At 38.5% G+C, this 16,513-nt stretch overlaps 1 protein-coding gene across 12 annotated transcripts in view; it reads right to left on the bottom strand.

Annotated features, from left to right (window-relative positions):
* The window catches only part of LOC128870501 (uncharacterized), a 39,034-nt gene extending 35,322 nt beyond the window's left edge, over positions 1–3,712 (bottom strand). For 7 of the 12 annotated variants that reach the window (XM_054113184.1, XM_054113188.1, XM_054113185.1 and 4 more), the window contains exon 1: positions 3,595–3,709. Coding sequence is in view for 2 of the 12 variants with exons in the window: in XM_054113181.1 (XP_053969156.1) it covers positions 3,284–3,365 (82 nt within the window). In the remaining 10 variants the exon portion in view is untranslated. Of the gene's footprint in view, positions 1–3,283; positions 3,535–3,594 lie in introns of all 12 variants that reach the window. The other 5 variants (XM_054113183.1, XM_054113182.1, XM_054113191.1 and 2 more) reach the window with 2 other exon arrangements.
* Between the last annotated feature and the right edge of the window lie 12,801 nt (positions 3,713–16,513).

Here is a 16,513-nt window from a genome sequence, read left to right as displayed (position 1 = left end):
CTAATAGCGGCCGCCCCTCGGCAGGCAATGGCAAACCTCCGAGTGTATTTCTGCCATGAAAAAGCTCCTCATAAAAATATCTGCCGTTCGGAGTCGGCTTGAAACTGTAGGTCCCTCCATTTGTGGAACAACATCAAGACGCACACCACAAATAAGAGGAGGAGCTCGGCCAAACACCTAACAGAAGTTTACGCGCCAATTATTTATTTATTTTTTTAAAAATCACTTCATAAGTGGCAAAAAGTAATGTTAAAGTGAAAGTATCTTGCTGTGCCCATACTTTTGTTCATCACTGTACATACAGCGTTGCCTGGTTGTGGTTTCTTAAAAGCAATTTTGGCTGGGATACGCAATAATGTCTATTGGGCAATTTTTGGCAAACTATAATGTCTTTATTAATGAAACTTGGTGGAGATGTTACTGAGGTTTATAACTTTATAACTCCAAATTATTCGGGAAATAATAACTTTGTAATTATTTGCCTTCAAAATGCCCTTTAATTTGGCACATTACACTATATATTTTTTTAACACTTCACTAAATATACACTCACACGCGTGTTTTTACTTATTTGTATCTACAATTTTAAACGCGAATAAGAAGATTGATATGACAACAATATGGTGTTACCGGATGCCTGCAAATGAATACAATAATATGAACAAAAATGAAGTACTTCAGTTTAGTGTTAATGATGGGGATGCGGGTTATTGTGCCTCCTTTTCACACACCCGCATATGACGTTCCAATCCTGGGTTTTATGGTTTTAACACGGAAAGGAGTTCCACGCAAAAATACTTTGGATGACGTAGCCGGAGTTGGAATGATGAGGGTTGTTTTTTAGAAGCGCGGCCGATGGCCGCCCACGCGAAAAGGAGTTCCCCGCAAAAATACTGTGGATTGCGTAGCCGGAGTTGGACTGATGAGGGTTATTTTTGTGAGGCGCGGCCGAAGGCCGCTCACACGAAAAAAGTTCTATGCAAAAATTCTACAAATTTACAATATTTCTCAATTTTAAATTACAGCAAAAAAATACTGCAATTTTACAATCAACCTTCCACTGAACATCTCTGCATACGAACTTCGTTTTTATTTCAGGTGTATGGCAACACCAACTTTTCGCTAAATTACAGAACTTTAACATTAAATTACTTAAAAACTATAAGCCTCCGGCGGGTGCGCTTTTCAGTTTTAAGATAAGGGAACACCCCTCTATCAGCCTCTTTTAACTATTTTTCGGCTCCGACCCCATGTGTTCTCCCATCACTTCTTTTGAGAGAAATATTACGAATTTTTCAATGAAATTCACAGGAGATGTTCACTTCGTGCTTATTTTACTAAAACTAGCACCAACACTATTCTGTTAATAATAGTTTTTAAGTTATTTGTTGATAAAGTTTGTCTTTTATCTTCACCAAATTTTGATAGAATAAGTGCATTTATCACATTTATTTTAATAAATATTGAAACTATATTAACATACACATACGTTTTTAACTCTTTTTATTTATTTATACCACAAATTAACCATTTATATTGCATTTTTAAGTTGCTAACTCCAAATATGCCAGCTAAATTTACAATAACTGAAAAGCATGGCTGAATGGAGTGCTGCCAGAAGCAAAAAATAAAAAAAATAATAGAATGCCATTGAAAACGAAGCAACATAGGAACATAATTTCCACACACTCTTTTCTGTTAGAATAATGAAGGAATGGGGGTTTACAACCTCTAAAGTGTATATATTGAGTTCATAAAAACAATAAATACAATATCGATATGATTTTCGAAATACAGTTCCGCTTCACGTAAAACTCCGATGTGCAGCGGAGACGGTGTTTGACTATTAAGGGTGATTTTTTTTGCAGTGCGGCCGAAGGCCGCCTACGAAGAAAAAAGTTTTACGCAAAATGTTTTAATTATTCTTTTTTATATATAGATATTTAATATATAAAAAAGAATATATATAATATATTCATAATATAGGGACAATTTGGAATTAAAAATCGCGCGATTTTTTATTCCAAATTTTCGCCTGCGGCGTTTTTTTTTCTTTTTTTTTAAATATATATATGTATAATATAGTGAAAATTTGGAATTAAAAATCGCGCGATTTTTTATTCCAAATTTTCGCCTGCGGCGCTTTTTTTTCTTTTTTTTTAAATATATATATGTATATATATATATCATATATTCATAATATAGGGGAAAATTTGGAATTAAAAATCGCGCGATTTTTTATTCCAAATTTTCGCCTGCGGCGCTTTTTTTTCTTTTTTTTTTTAAATATATATATGTATATATATATATATCATATATTCATAACATAGGGAAAATTTGGAATTAAAAATCGCGCGATTTTTTATTCCAAATTTTCGCCTGCGGCGCTTTTTTTTTCTTTTTTTTTAAATATATATATGTATATATATATATCATATATTCATAATATAGTGAAAATTTGGAATTAAAAATATATATATCATATATTATATTCAAAATGCATACAATCAAACATACTTTACTGAAAATCAAGCATTAATATATATATGTAATATATATAAATATATACATATATCCATAAATATACCTATATATATATATATATATATATATATATATGAATAGACGTATATAATATAGAAATAATTTGTAAAATTTTGTATTTCTAGTCATTTATTATCTTCTAAAATTGTTTATTTATACGATGTCTGGCAGCACTTCGGCTGGTTGTAGTAACCAAAATAGGAGGATTCTTGGTCAATTTTACAATTTTTAAACTCAAATAACTTAAAAACTATAAGCCTCCGGTAGGTTCTGTTTTCAGTTTTAAGATGGGGATACACCCCTCTACCCCCCCTTATACCCCTTTTTTTTAAAAGGGGCGGGAGAACAAATGGGGATTTCCCCCTGCTACAACAACAACAACATACTAAATATTTCCCGCAATTTTGCATCTTCTATCTAGTTGGTTATTGTATGTTATCTATTCGCAAGATGGCAATGCTTTTACTAAATAAGTTCTTTAAATCTCTAATTCTGAAGACTTCGTTCCTGTGGCAGCCGATTTTCTCAGTACATAAACAAAATTCTGTGCGTATACCTAAGGAACAGTTCTCAAGTAAACAAATCATTTATTTTTCCTCATTATAGCACCGTAATTACATTATTTAAATCCTTATTTGGTATTTGTCATGGGCATACCATCACTCACTTCATCGCCTTTAGCTAAAGAATCATATAACAATAGTATAAATATCAGTTACTTTATTGCACAACAGCCTACAAAAATATTTGCGATGGTAACCAAATCCTATCCATGTGATTGCTACTGCCAATGTAATACGCAATCCTTCATATTTCACCATTACTTTTATATTTCGTACATGACCTGAAAGACAACATAATCGCAGCCAAACGCACACATCAAAGAACTAAATCATCTTATAGGCATACGTATGTATGTCCAAAAACCTTTGCATCCAACATATATAATTTTCAGCAAATGAGAGCGATAGAGATAACAGAAATATTCGCCTATTTGACAGGAAAAATTAGATTAAAAATAACTATTTGTTAATTTATCACGTTGCTCACAATTTTTTTCTGCATTGAATCGCACTCTAAATTAACAAACTGGTACGTCCCTCATACAGTTACACTACAAAACTGAAATTGTGATTGGTAAAGGCGAATTTCTAGAATGTGACTTCGCTAGAGAAACAACAAAATTTACATATATTTTGTAATATATTACAATAATATTGTAAACAAAGTAAGTGCCGATTTACACACGGAGACATCTGAAGAAGGGAGACACTGGAAATTCGATTTCACTATTTCATTCGCGGTCACTCGGGCAAAATTGTTTTTGGCAACATTTTGACGTTAACTACCTTAGCATCTTCTGATTCGAATATATTCTATAACTCGCTAACATGAAAAGCAAAGAACGTTCGTCAACAGTTTCTTAAACATTCCAATAAATACAGACTGGATTGGTTAAATAATAAATAATGTGTTTTTTTACTTACATCAAGACGCACACCACAAATAGGAGCACGAGCTGCATTCTTCATAGAAATATTTTTTCGTTTATTTCTAGTCTAAAACATAATTACTGTTCATTAACTTAGATCTAATATGAGCATAAATTGCAACATATAATTATTTATTATCTTTTAAAAGAGTTTATAAAATTCATTTTTTAAAATCGATAAGCCAAGCGGAATAGAATCCAAGATCTCATTGAATTCTCTTAGAGCGCGGGCAATGGGATCATTACACGCTTAATTCGTGTTAACAGATTTAAGATGAAATGGGTAAGTGTTGCATAGAGATCTAGTAGGCATATGAAAGGGAAAGAAACTGCTGACAAACATTCTCCACTTGCATATTCGCGGGTTGTGGAATATATCCGAACCACAAGATGCTAAAGAAGTAATCGTAAAATATTGCCGAAAACAATTTTACCCGCGTGACCGTGAATGAAACATCACAGGAGAATTTCCAGTGCCCTTCCAGATGTCTCCGTGTGTAAATTGGCACCTCCGAACAAAATGTTTCCCCCTTCCAAATGTTTCCCTGTGTAAATGGGCACTAATAAGGCAACAAGGCGGATTGAGTAACTTAGCCGGCGCCTTTAAGAAAAAGTTACTTTATTTTTCGCGATTTTGACAATACCGACGTCAGTCTAAGATAAATTTTTTGCTTTTCTATGCGGATGAAGGATTGGCAGGAAGTATGTGCGTATGTGTATAAATGATTGTGTTTGTTAGTTTCTATTGCTTTCGCCTACTATTTCGCTTTCCAAAACAAGTCGTTTCCATTTGCTTGTTTGTTCATGTAGCCTGAAAACACAGCGAGTTCGGAGTGCGCACCCTTGTATTCTATCTTCATTGGAGAAAGAACATATAAATTGCTATAACGAAGTAACCTTCTGACTTCGAATCTAGCCAAAGCCGGGGTGAGTTCATTCAAGGCGGCACCTAGGTGAATTGAGTACTATTAGTTACAAGTTACTTTTGCCTTCACGATTTTGACAAATCTGACGTCAACTTTCTTCCTAATAAAAGACAAACAAAAAGGGATAAATTAGATGTTTGTGAAAGTTCAGGAATGGTTTGTGAGATTCTAAATTAACAAGCCTGGGAAAGGCATAACGCTGCAAACAGTCACCGACGTATACGCGGTGCCCTCACAGCTGTTACGATCAAACTAATGCGAACCACATGTAAGTGAAAAATTACTTCCCTCCCGTATCGTAGATTTTATAGCAGGATTTTTGAAAATTCCGCTCAGGATTGCTCTCTCACCACACAGTGTTGCCAAACAGTACATTTCGAAATCATTTACAAAATAAACTTGCAAAAATTTTAATTTTGGTTCAAATAGCTTAAAAACAATGATGAATAATGTTAATTATAGATAAATGAACTATTTGCGTTTGGTGGTTTTTGACTTTGGTAGCAGAATGATATGTAAGCATAAATATCAATGGTAACATTGTGTAGATGCAACCAAACACATACGCACACAAAGCGATGTCCCTACAAGACAGCTGACTATCATATAAGCACTCATATTATCATCATCACTATCCTCATCCAACTACACATTTTCGTTCTAGCCGTGGGAAAGTTCTGATAGTTTCCCCTTGTCGGTGTGATATTCTATCTCTCTTTTACCAATAGCAATTTCTTGTAACTGAAAAATATATCTGCCCTGCTCTAAAGGCATACTAAACTCATCAGCACAAATGGCCCAAACTCCTCATTGTTGTCATCACAATCTCATCAGCACAAATGGCCTAAACTCCTCATTCGAAATTACGCGACGAAAACGAAGTTACATTTATGTTATTACTAGCAAACCCGGCCCGCTTCGCTGGGCACACTAAAATAGAATAGATATGGTTTAGAACAGAAAAGATATGGTTTTCATATTATTTATTTCTTTATTCTCATACTATTTATTTATTTATTCAATACCAAGTTTTGGTCTCTATCTCGAGACCCTAGTCACGGAGCGGCATGAAAAATACTCTGAACTAAAGCATTCACCAACAGCTTCCATTTGATACCCATATTGAACATACACATCCGAAGGTTACCTGAGTCCACGTTTTGACCTATATCTCGAGACCCCTGTCACGGAGCGGCATGAAAAATACTCTGAACTAAAGCATTCACCAACAGCTTCAATTTGATATCCATATTGTACAAACACATTCTAGGCTCCATGTTTTGGTCTCTATCTCGAGACCCTAGTCACGGAGCGGCATGAAAAATACTCTGAACTAAAGCATTCACTAACAGCTTCCATTTGATACCCATATTGTACATACACATCCGAAGGTTACCCGGGTCCACGTTTTGACCTATATCTCGAGACCCTAGTCACGGAGCGGCATGAAAAATACACTGCACTAAAGCATTCACCAACAGCTTCCAATTGATATCCATATTGTACAAACACATTCTAAGGTCCACGTGTTGGTCTCTATCTCGAGGCCCTAGTCACGGAGCGGCATGAAAACTACTCTGTACTAAAGCTTTCACCAACAGCTTCCATTTGATACCTATATTGTACATACGCATCCGAAGGTTACCCGGGTCCACGTGTTGGTCTCTATCTCGAGGCCCTAGACACGGAGCGGCATGAAAACTACTCTGTACTAAAGCTTTCACCAACAGCTTCCATTTGATACCCATATTGTACATACACATCCGAAGGTTACCCGGGTCCACGTTTTGACCTATCTCTCGAGACCCTAGTCACGGAGCGGCATGAAAAATACTCTGTACTAAAGCATTCACCAACAGCTTCGAATTGATATCCATATTGTACAAACACATTCTAGGGTCCACGTGTTGGTCTCTATCTCGAGGCCCTAGTCACGGAGCGGCATGAAAAATACTCTGAACTAAAGCATTCACCAACAGCTTCCAATTGATATCCATTATGTACAAACACATTCTAGGGTCCAAGTGTTGGTCTCTATCTCGAGGCCCTAGTCACGGAGCGGCATGAAAAATACTCTGAACTAAAGCATTCACCAACAGCTTCCAATTGATATCCATATTGTACAAACACATTCTAGAGTCCACGTGTTGGTCTCTATCTCGAGGCCCTAGTCACGGAGCGGCATGGAAAATACTCTGAACTAAAGCATTCACCAACAGCTTCAATTTGATATCCATATTGTACAAACACATTCTAGGCTCCACGTTTTGGTCTCTATCTCGAGGCCCTAGTCACGGAGCGGCATGAAAAATACTGTGAACTAAAGCATTCACTAACAGCTTCCATTTGATATCCATATTGTACAAACACATTCTAGGCTCCACGTTTTGGTCTCTATCTCGAGACCCTAGTCACGGAGCGGCATGAAAAATACTCTGAACTAAAGCATTCACCAACAGCTTTCATTTGATACCCATATTGTACAAACACATTCTAGGGTCCACGTGTTGGTCTCTATCTCGAGGCCCTAGTCACGGAGCGGCATGAAAAATACTCTGTACTAAAGCATTCATCAACAGCTTCGAATTGATATCCATATTGTACAAACACATTCTAGGGTCCACGTGTTGGTCTCTATCTCGAGGCCCTAGTCACGGAACGGTATGAAAAATACTCTATACTATAGAAATCATCAGCAGCTTCCATTTGCTACCCATATTGTACATATACGTCCGAAGGTTACCCGGGTCCACGTTTTGACCTATATCTCGAGACCCTATCTACCAATAGGTATTCAAACTATACGGAAACCATCTTCAATACCTACTTAACAATGTGTGTAAGTTTGGTTTAATTCGGTTTAAAGACACGGCGGGTCCACGTTTTGGCATATATTTCGAGACCCTAGTCATCAATAGGTATGAAAATTACCCCACATTAAAGCACTTATCGACAGCTTTCATTTGATGCCAATATTGCACATCCACAACCAAAGGTTACCCGGGCCCACGTTTTGACCTATATCTCGAGACCCCAGTCACGGAGCGGCATGAGAAATACTCTGTACTAAAGTATTCACCAACAGCTTTCAATTGATATCCATATTGTACAAACACATTCTAGGGTCCACGTGTTGGTCTCTATCTCGGGACCCTAGTCACGGAGCGGCATGAAAAATACTCTGAACTAAAGCATTCACCAACAGCTTCGATTTGATACCCATATTGTATATACACATCCGAAGGTTACCCGGGTCCACGTTTTGACCTATATCTCGAGACGCCAGTCACGGAGCGGCATGAGAAATACTCTGTACTAAAGCATTCACCAACAGCTTCCAATTGATATCCATATTGTACAAACACATTCTAGGGTCCACGTGTTGGTCTCTATCTCGGGACCCTAGTCACGGAGCCGCATGAAAAATACTCTGAACTAAAGCATTCACCAACAGCTTCTATTTGATACCCATATTGTATATACACATCCGAAGGTTACCCGGGCCCACGTTTTGACCTATATCTCGAGACCCCAGTCTCGGAGCGGCATGAAAAATACTCTGTACTAAAGCATTCACCAACAGCTTCAATTTGATATTCATATTGTACAAACACATTCTAGGGTCCACGTTTTGGTCTCTATCTCGAGACCCTAGTCACGGAGCGGCATGAAAAATACTCTGAACTAAAGCATTTACCAACAGCTTTCATTTGATACCCATATTGTATATACACATCCGAAGGTTACCCGGGTCCCCGTTTTGACCATTTTCCCGGCAATTATTCGAATTTTTCTCAACTTTTAAACCTTCCCTAGACCTCCACGAATAATTCAAGACCAAGATAAGATAAATCCGTTCAGCCATTCTCGAGTTATAAGCGAACATAGGGACAGATTTTCACATTTATATATATATGTAGATATTCTTTTATTGTTTACAAACTAAATTTTTTAAAATTTTATATTATATATTTACATTTTTTAATTTATTCTAATAATATAAATTTTTTTCATTTCTTGTTTACAAACTCGGAATTTTCATTTACATATTAACAGATTTAAAGATTTTATATATTTACAGATTTAAAGACTTAACATATTTACAGATTTAAAGATTTAAAGTTTTTCTATTAATATATTTTTTTTGGTTACATCTATTGTGTAAAATAGTTTTCAAATTTATAAGGAAAACCTACAACAGAACCTAAAATTGGCCATAATGCCCGATTCGAACTTTTAAATACTTTCAGACCATCAATTCCAACGTCTATATAAACCTTATCTACATCTTTCAAAAATTCAAAATTTTTGGATTTGAAAAAAAAACTGAAAAAACTAAAAGAGTTTTAGCGGATAAAGGTATTCCTTCAACCATAACCTTCTTCAATGTTTGCAGTAAGTCAGTCAACCTTTGCAACTTAAATTTTGATTGTAGACAAATTTATTTCGTGTATGATCTGAAAAAAAGAAAATTTTTGTTAGTTAGTATTTAACAACCTAAGTTTATGTTAGTAATTTACAATACCTTATTTAAAGCTCACGTTATATTTTCATTGATGACAAATTGCCGCTTTTATTGAATGTATAATCTTCTGAAAAAAAGAACATTTTTATTATTTCTATATTATTATTTCATTATTATTATTATTTTTATATTATTATATATATTATTTTTACTTTTTATGAAAATATTATTTTATCGCAATTTTCACTATTTTGAACAAAATATCACAATTTCTTCAGAGCAGCCACAAAACTGAAACTTCACACGTTGTTTTTGTTTTTGTTGTAGCAGCATAAGCATTCTCCATACATATACGGAGAATACTGCTGAAGTGCAGTCCATGGCCGGATATAAATCCGGTAACGTAAAACGTTAAAAATGCTTATGAAACCACGATAAAATCACATTTGGTTAGAATTTGAATACGCTTTTTGTTTGAAAGTGCGCCTAGAAATTCCTTTCAATACTTCTTAGCAAGGTGGAATTATTATAGGTGATAGCATTCACCCAGCTGAATTTTTCGCCGAAGATATGGCTTACGTCAAAATGATATGCTTTGTTTGTAAGTAGTGGTATGTTTACATTCGTATTGTATTGTATTTTGACTTGATGCTTGGACCAAAGGCAAGAACAAATACATGTAGGGTTTTACTTATATCTGGTTGCTGTCACCTATAATAAATTCGCCTTGCTTCTTAGTATTGCCAATTCCTGAGAACAAAAAAACGAAGTGCCGTGTGTTAAATTGTAAAAGAACCAATTAATGTAATGCCCCCAATGGAAGTTTCTTGCGTTTTTATACGAAAGACGCCGGGCAGAGAACGTTAATGTATAGAGAATTCTCACGAGCAACGAATAGTGTGAAATATCAAAAATGAAGTGAAACCGCGAAGATTTTTTCACCTCGCTCAACTCGACAGCGGGGAACTTCTCAACAGAGCTGATTACAGTGAATTATGCACAAGTACATTGGTTCTGCTCAGTTTTTGGTTTCTGTATGAAATCAAACTGACGAATGCTGACGGCATTTACAAATTATGTCTTAAACCAATTTGAAACAGGCCAACAATACGATGTCATATTCACTGATTTTTCGAAAGCGTTTGATCGAGTCAGCCATAGTATCCTACTTAAAAAGCTGGGTTCATTTGGTCTTCATCCTAGCTTACTCAAGTGGCTTGCATCTTATCTAACAGATAGAACTCAATTCGTTCGTATAAATAACATAAAATCTGATGCCATCAAAGTTACCTCAGGCGTACCTCAAGGTAGCCATCTTGGGCCACTATTGTTCTTAATGTTTGTTAATGACATTCCAGACGTTTTCGAGACATCACGTTGTCTGATGTATGCAGATGACCTGAAAATTTACAGTCGGGTAGAGAAAGTAACTGACTGCATAAGACTTCAGGAAGACTTAGCCAGATTGGAAGCTTGGTGTGATAATAACTCCTTACCTCTTAATGCTGGTAAATGCCAGCACATGTCATTCAGTAGACGAAAAGTTACGATTGATTTCGATTACAAGTTGGGCACTACCACCCTCACAAAAATTTACGAAAAGAAAGACTTGGGGGTCATATTTACATCAAAAATGTAATTTTCCAAACATATAGACTTTATGATTGCCAAGTCTAGATCTATGCTTGGATTTGTAATAAGGAATTCGAGGGAGTTCCAGGATATCTCTACGCTGAAAAATTTGTATTTTTCTCTTGTGAGATCAAACCTCGAATATTGCAGCATCATTTGGGATCCATTCTATATGGGTTCATCTTTAAGAATTGAGAAGGTTCAAAAACGTTTCACTCGATTTGCTATTTATTCACTTCGTTGGCCTTGCAGTTTGCCTGCATATAAAAGTAGATGTCTTTTGTTAGCACTGCCAACTTTAGAAATGCGGAGAAAAACTTCATCGGTAATGTTTATAAGAGACATAGTTACGAATCATATCAAATGTCACTTCTTGCTGGAGCTAATACTCTTTAATTGTCCCACTCGTAACCTAAGACTCAGCAATATGTTCCATTTACCTTATCACAAGACCAATTTTAGTCGAAATGAACCGCTCACACGTTGTATAAGACAGTCTAACCAATTATGCAAACATTTGGATATATTCTCTAACTCACGAGAGACTTTCAAATCAAGACTTAATCTGGAGATACACTTTTTGAATTGTGACTAATGTATCTCACAGTATTGTTTACCATAAATTATATTTAAGCTTTAATATTAGTAATCTATTTAAGTTATACTTTAATTGATGAATAAATAAATGAATAATTTGCTTGTGCATTTCTATGTTCCCTTGAGAAACGTAATTTTATTCACTTTACAGTTTCAAACAAATACAATTATAAAATTATGCGCCAACAATCATCCCTTTTTGTTTGTTGATTTAATCTAAAAAGAAGGATTTAAACAAAATACATTATAAACCGACCTCACATTCTGTTGTGTGCGTTTTAGTAAATTTGATGAAAATTTTTACTAATTTTTCGAGTCGAAATTAATTTTAGACAAGAATTCAAAGAGCATATTGGTATATTGATGAATATGCTACTGTGGCCCAAGGGGAATTTGGTTGTAAAATTAAAATTTTTTATTTATTCTTGTAGATCAATTTCATCCCCTTCAAAATAATTCCCTCTCGATGAAATACACTTATGCCAACGATTTTTCCAATCCCCGAAACATGCCAAATAGTCCATTTCCGGTATAGCCATCAGCACCTTCTTCGATTCAGCTTTTATCTCCTCAATCGACTAGAAACGCGTTCCCCGGAGTGGTCTCTTGAGTTTTGGGAATAGTCAGAAGTCACACGGAGCCAAATCAGGCGAATACGGTGGTATCAGGAACGATACGCGTGGAATTTTTGGCGAAATGGTCACGAAGAACGAGTGCAGTGTGAGACGGTGCATTATCGTGATGCAAAAACCAAGAGTTGCTGGCCCATAATTCTGGTCTTTTTAGACGAATTGCTTCACGTAAACGAAGTATAACGCTCAAATAGTATTCCTTATTAACAGTTTGGCCAGGTGGAAGGAATTCATAGTGCACCTCACCACGAAAATCGAAAAAAACTATCATCATGACTGTTGGGAACCCCTGATGAGTTGTAAAAATATTGGGAACCCCTGATTACTTGTAAAATGTTGGGAACCCTTGAATACTTGTAAAATTATTTGTTGTACTATATACTTTATGTATTTGATTCCCGCTAATTCTGTGCATGCGTGTTTGTACACAACTAGTATGTCCGCACAATAGGTAACGGTCAATGCAGAGTTCCTATTTCGTTGTTTCTTGTTCGCGTATATATGTACAAATGCGCATATATAGAATTAGCGCTAATTTGTATATGAAATACCGTGTGTCCTTTGCCGAATTTGCCGCTGCGCAAGGTGGATTTAATAAGGTGACAGCATTCACCCAGCTGAATTTTTCGCCGTAGGTATGGCTTATGTCAAAATGATATGCTTTGTTTGTATGTATTGGTATGTCTACATTCGTATGTTTACATTTGCTTGCTGATTTTGACATGATGCTTGCACCAAACGCAACAACAAATACATGTAGGGTTTTACTTATATGTGTTTGCTGTCACCTGTAATAAATTCGCCTTGCCGCTGCGTTAATGACTGGTTCAACTTAAAAAATCAGTCGTTAGCCAGCGGAGGGAGTGGACACACTGCGAAATAAACGCCCGGCAAGTTAAATTCGCAAGCGAACATTTTATTCCCTCAATTTTTCACAAACTTTATTTCGCAGCCGTTCGAAAATCCATTGTTCGCCACTTGTTCCAGCCAGGACCTAATTTAACCATGGCGACACCAGTTTCAAAGGCCACTACACCTGCATCAGTAGCCGACCAGCAAAGGGTGTCGGATGCTGGCACTGCCGTCGGTGTAGTGGATTTGCCAAGTGCTCCCGTTGCCGAGGGAGTCACCACTCGTGCTTCATCTGCCGCCCGCCAAGAAGTGATGTTTCAGGCTATGCAAAAACGCATCGCCGCGCTCGAACGCAGCCTGAAAGTTGCCCAAGAAAAAATAAGGGAACACGAGTTAACGAACGAAGCCCAGCGCGCTGATGCGCAAAGCATAGCCAGTGAACCCAGCGACAGTTCCGCCAACGAATCTGCCTTGCCGTCATTAAGCCTGCCAATGACACAGATCCAGTTGCTTCAGCCGCAATCGCCGTTAATAACATGTGCTGCTACCTGTGTGCATACGGTGCAGCCGCCGCCGCCACCTCAGAACGCTACACGTTATCAGATGTACACCGCCACTCGTTCCTCACCGCTTATTTACACATCCTCAACAAATGGGACGTACAGCAGCTCGACTTTGCCTCCGTGCGACACATTTGTTAACAGTCTTCCGTCAACGGTGCCAATTTCCGCTAATGTGGGCTCCGTACCCTTACAGTTTTCAACCCAGCCAAGGAAATTGCAAGATTTGCCGGAGTTTAGCGGGAAACCGGAGGACTGGCCGATATTTTTTACTGCCTACACCGAGTCAACCGCTGTCTATGGGTACAGTTGCTTTGAAAACAACTTACGCCTGCAGAAGTGCTTAAAGTGTGAAGCCCGAGAAGCTGTTAAATCGCTATTAATCCATTCGAACAACGGGGCCAATATCATAGAGCAACTTAAGTTCCGATTCGGTCGCCCAGAGCAATTAATTCGAAGCCAGCTAGCCCATGTTCGAGAAATTGCCCCGATATCGGAAAGCTCAGTGGTAAAGTTGATACCATTTGCGACGAAGATTAGCAACGTCTGTGCATTTTTACGTTCTGCATGTGGCGGAGAGCAGTATTTAGTGAATCCAACACTCCTCGGTGAGCTCGTCGGAAAGTTACCCATGAGCAAGCGTATCGAGTGGGCAGTCTTTGAGTCATCTTTACAGCCTTACGCAACTGTTCAGCATTTTAGCAATTGGCTCACTCAACTTGCCAATGTCATCTGCACGGTTTAGGATGGAGAAGCAGCGAAAGATTCGAAGCGTCGGGTTGTGTTGCACGGTGCCGAATCTCAACGTCATTCAGCCTGCCCTATTTGCCAGGGCCAACATAAGCCGGCCGATTGTACACAGTTTAGACAACTTACAGTGCCGGAAAGGTGGGAGGAAGTGAAACGACGTCACCTTTGCTTTTCTTGTCTCAACGTTGGACATGGGTCGCGCAATTGCCAACGGCGCAAACTATGTTCAACTGACGGGTGCAAACGGTGGCATCATAAATTGTTGCACGATATTGGGAAAACTATCGATGGGTCATCAAACCAGTCACCGCGGCCTCGAGATCGCCAACGACGTACTTCCATTGCCGATCTGCGTACAGGTATTGGTACGAGGACGCAGCCAGCGTCTCGTATTGAACAGCAAGGTGATGTGGGTGCAGCGGTCCTTAGTTGCAGTACAGATAACAATAGCAAGTTATTATTTCGGATTCTGCCGGTTGTGCTGTATGGGAACCAAAAGCGCGTTGAGACGTACGCACTTTTAGATGAAGGTTCGTCAATAACAATGATTGATAGCACACTAATTGAAGAGCTCGGCTTACGTGGCCGGACTGAACGCTTGAACCTACAGTGGTTCGGAGGACGGGCCGCTCAGGAGCCGGCCATGGTGGTAGATCTACTCGTGAGTGGTGCCGGTATGCAAAAGAGACATAAGTTACGAAGGGTTTATGGTGTTTCAAACTTGCAGCTGCCTTCTCAGAGTCTGAATAAAGCCGATTTGCGTTGCCATGAAAGCCAATTGAATAAGCTGGCAGTTGAACCATACGCACAAGTCAAGCCAAAGCTGCTAATCGGACTCGACCACTGCCACCTCGGTTTGCCGTCAACTACAATGCAGCTAAACAAGTGTGGGCCATTCGCTGCGAATACTGAGCTAGGATGGGTTGTGTTTGGGCCAACAATGAACTCCGATCCATCATTGCCATCATGCTTATTCGTTAACTGCCACACTGATCAATCTCTACATAATATGGTTGCTGAATACTTCGAGACGGAAAGCTTTGGGGTTCGAGCTGCGCCTATCATGGAGAGTGAAGCTGACGTCCGTGCTCGGGAAATATTGAAGTCTACTACATGCCGTGTTGAAGGAAGGTACCAGACAGGTCTGCTCTGGAAACGTTCCGACATACAGCTACCTGACAGCTATTCTATGGCTTTGAAAAGATTAGCGGGTGTTGAAGCAAAAATGAGGCGCGATACAGACTTTGCCGCTGAATATAACCGCATCATAAGTTCTTACGTCATGAAGGACTACGCACGAAAGCTGTCGCCAGAAGAAGCCGCTTTAACTTGCAATAGAACATGGTACCGGCCTCATTTTGCCGTGAAGAATCCAAATAAGCCAGGCAAGTTACGCATGGTGTTCGACGCAGCTGCTGAGGTGGACGGTGTGTCCCTTAATTCACAGCTTATGAAGGGTCCGCAAGAGTATCAGTCTTTGCCTGCTATACTATTCCACTTTCGGGAAGGAGCAACGGGCGTGTGTGGGGACATTAAAGAGATGTTTCACCAGGTGCTGGTTCAACGTGACGACAGATGTGCGCAACGATTTCTTTGGCGCCAAGGTGATACTACCAGACAGCCCGAGGTGTATGAGATGCGCGTAATGACCTTTGGAGCAGCATGTTCGCCTTGCGCCGCCAATTATGTGAAGACGATCAATGCGTTGGAGTATTGCAACAAAGTCAAGGGTGCTACCCGAGCCGTGAAATCGATACTGGACTACCATTATGTCGATGACTATGTCGATAGCTTTGACACAGAGGAAGAAGCAGCTGACATAACGAAACAAGTTCGAGCAATACATAAGATGGCCGGTTTCGATCTTTGCAATTTCGCGTCAAACTCGTTAAGAGTGACAGAAGCACTTAATGGTGACGGGAATATCCGTCAAATAGCAAATAAAGAAGGAGTACTGGTGGACAGAGTCCTCGGTTTGTTTTGGCAGGCATCAACCGACACTTTTGGGTTTAAACTGAAATTCAACAACGTAGATTCCAACGTTTTGGACGGAGGGCGCCGTC

The sequence above is a fragment of the Anastrepha ludens genome, chromosome X (genome assembly GCF_028408465.1).
Source record: "Anastrepha ludens isolate Willacy chromosome X, idAnaLude1.1, whole genome shotgun sequence".
Lineage (NCBI taxonomy): Eukaryota > Metazoa > Arthropoda > Insecta > Diptera > Tephritidae > Anastrepha > Anastrepha ludens.
The sequence above is the reverse complement of the archived record's forward strand: the minus strand, read 5'-3'. Positions and strand labels throughout refer to the sequence as shown.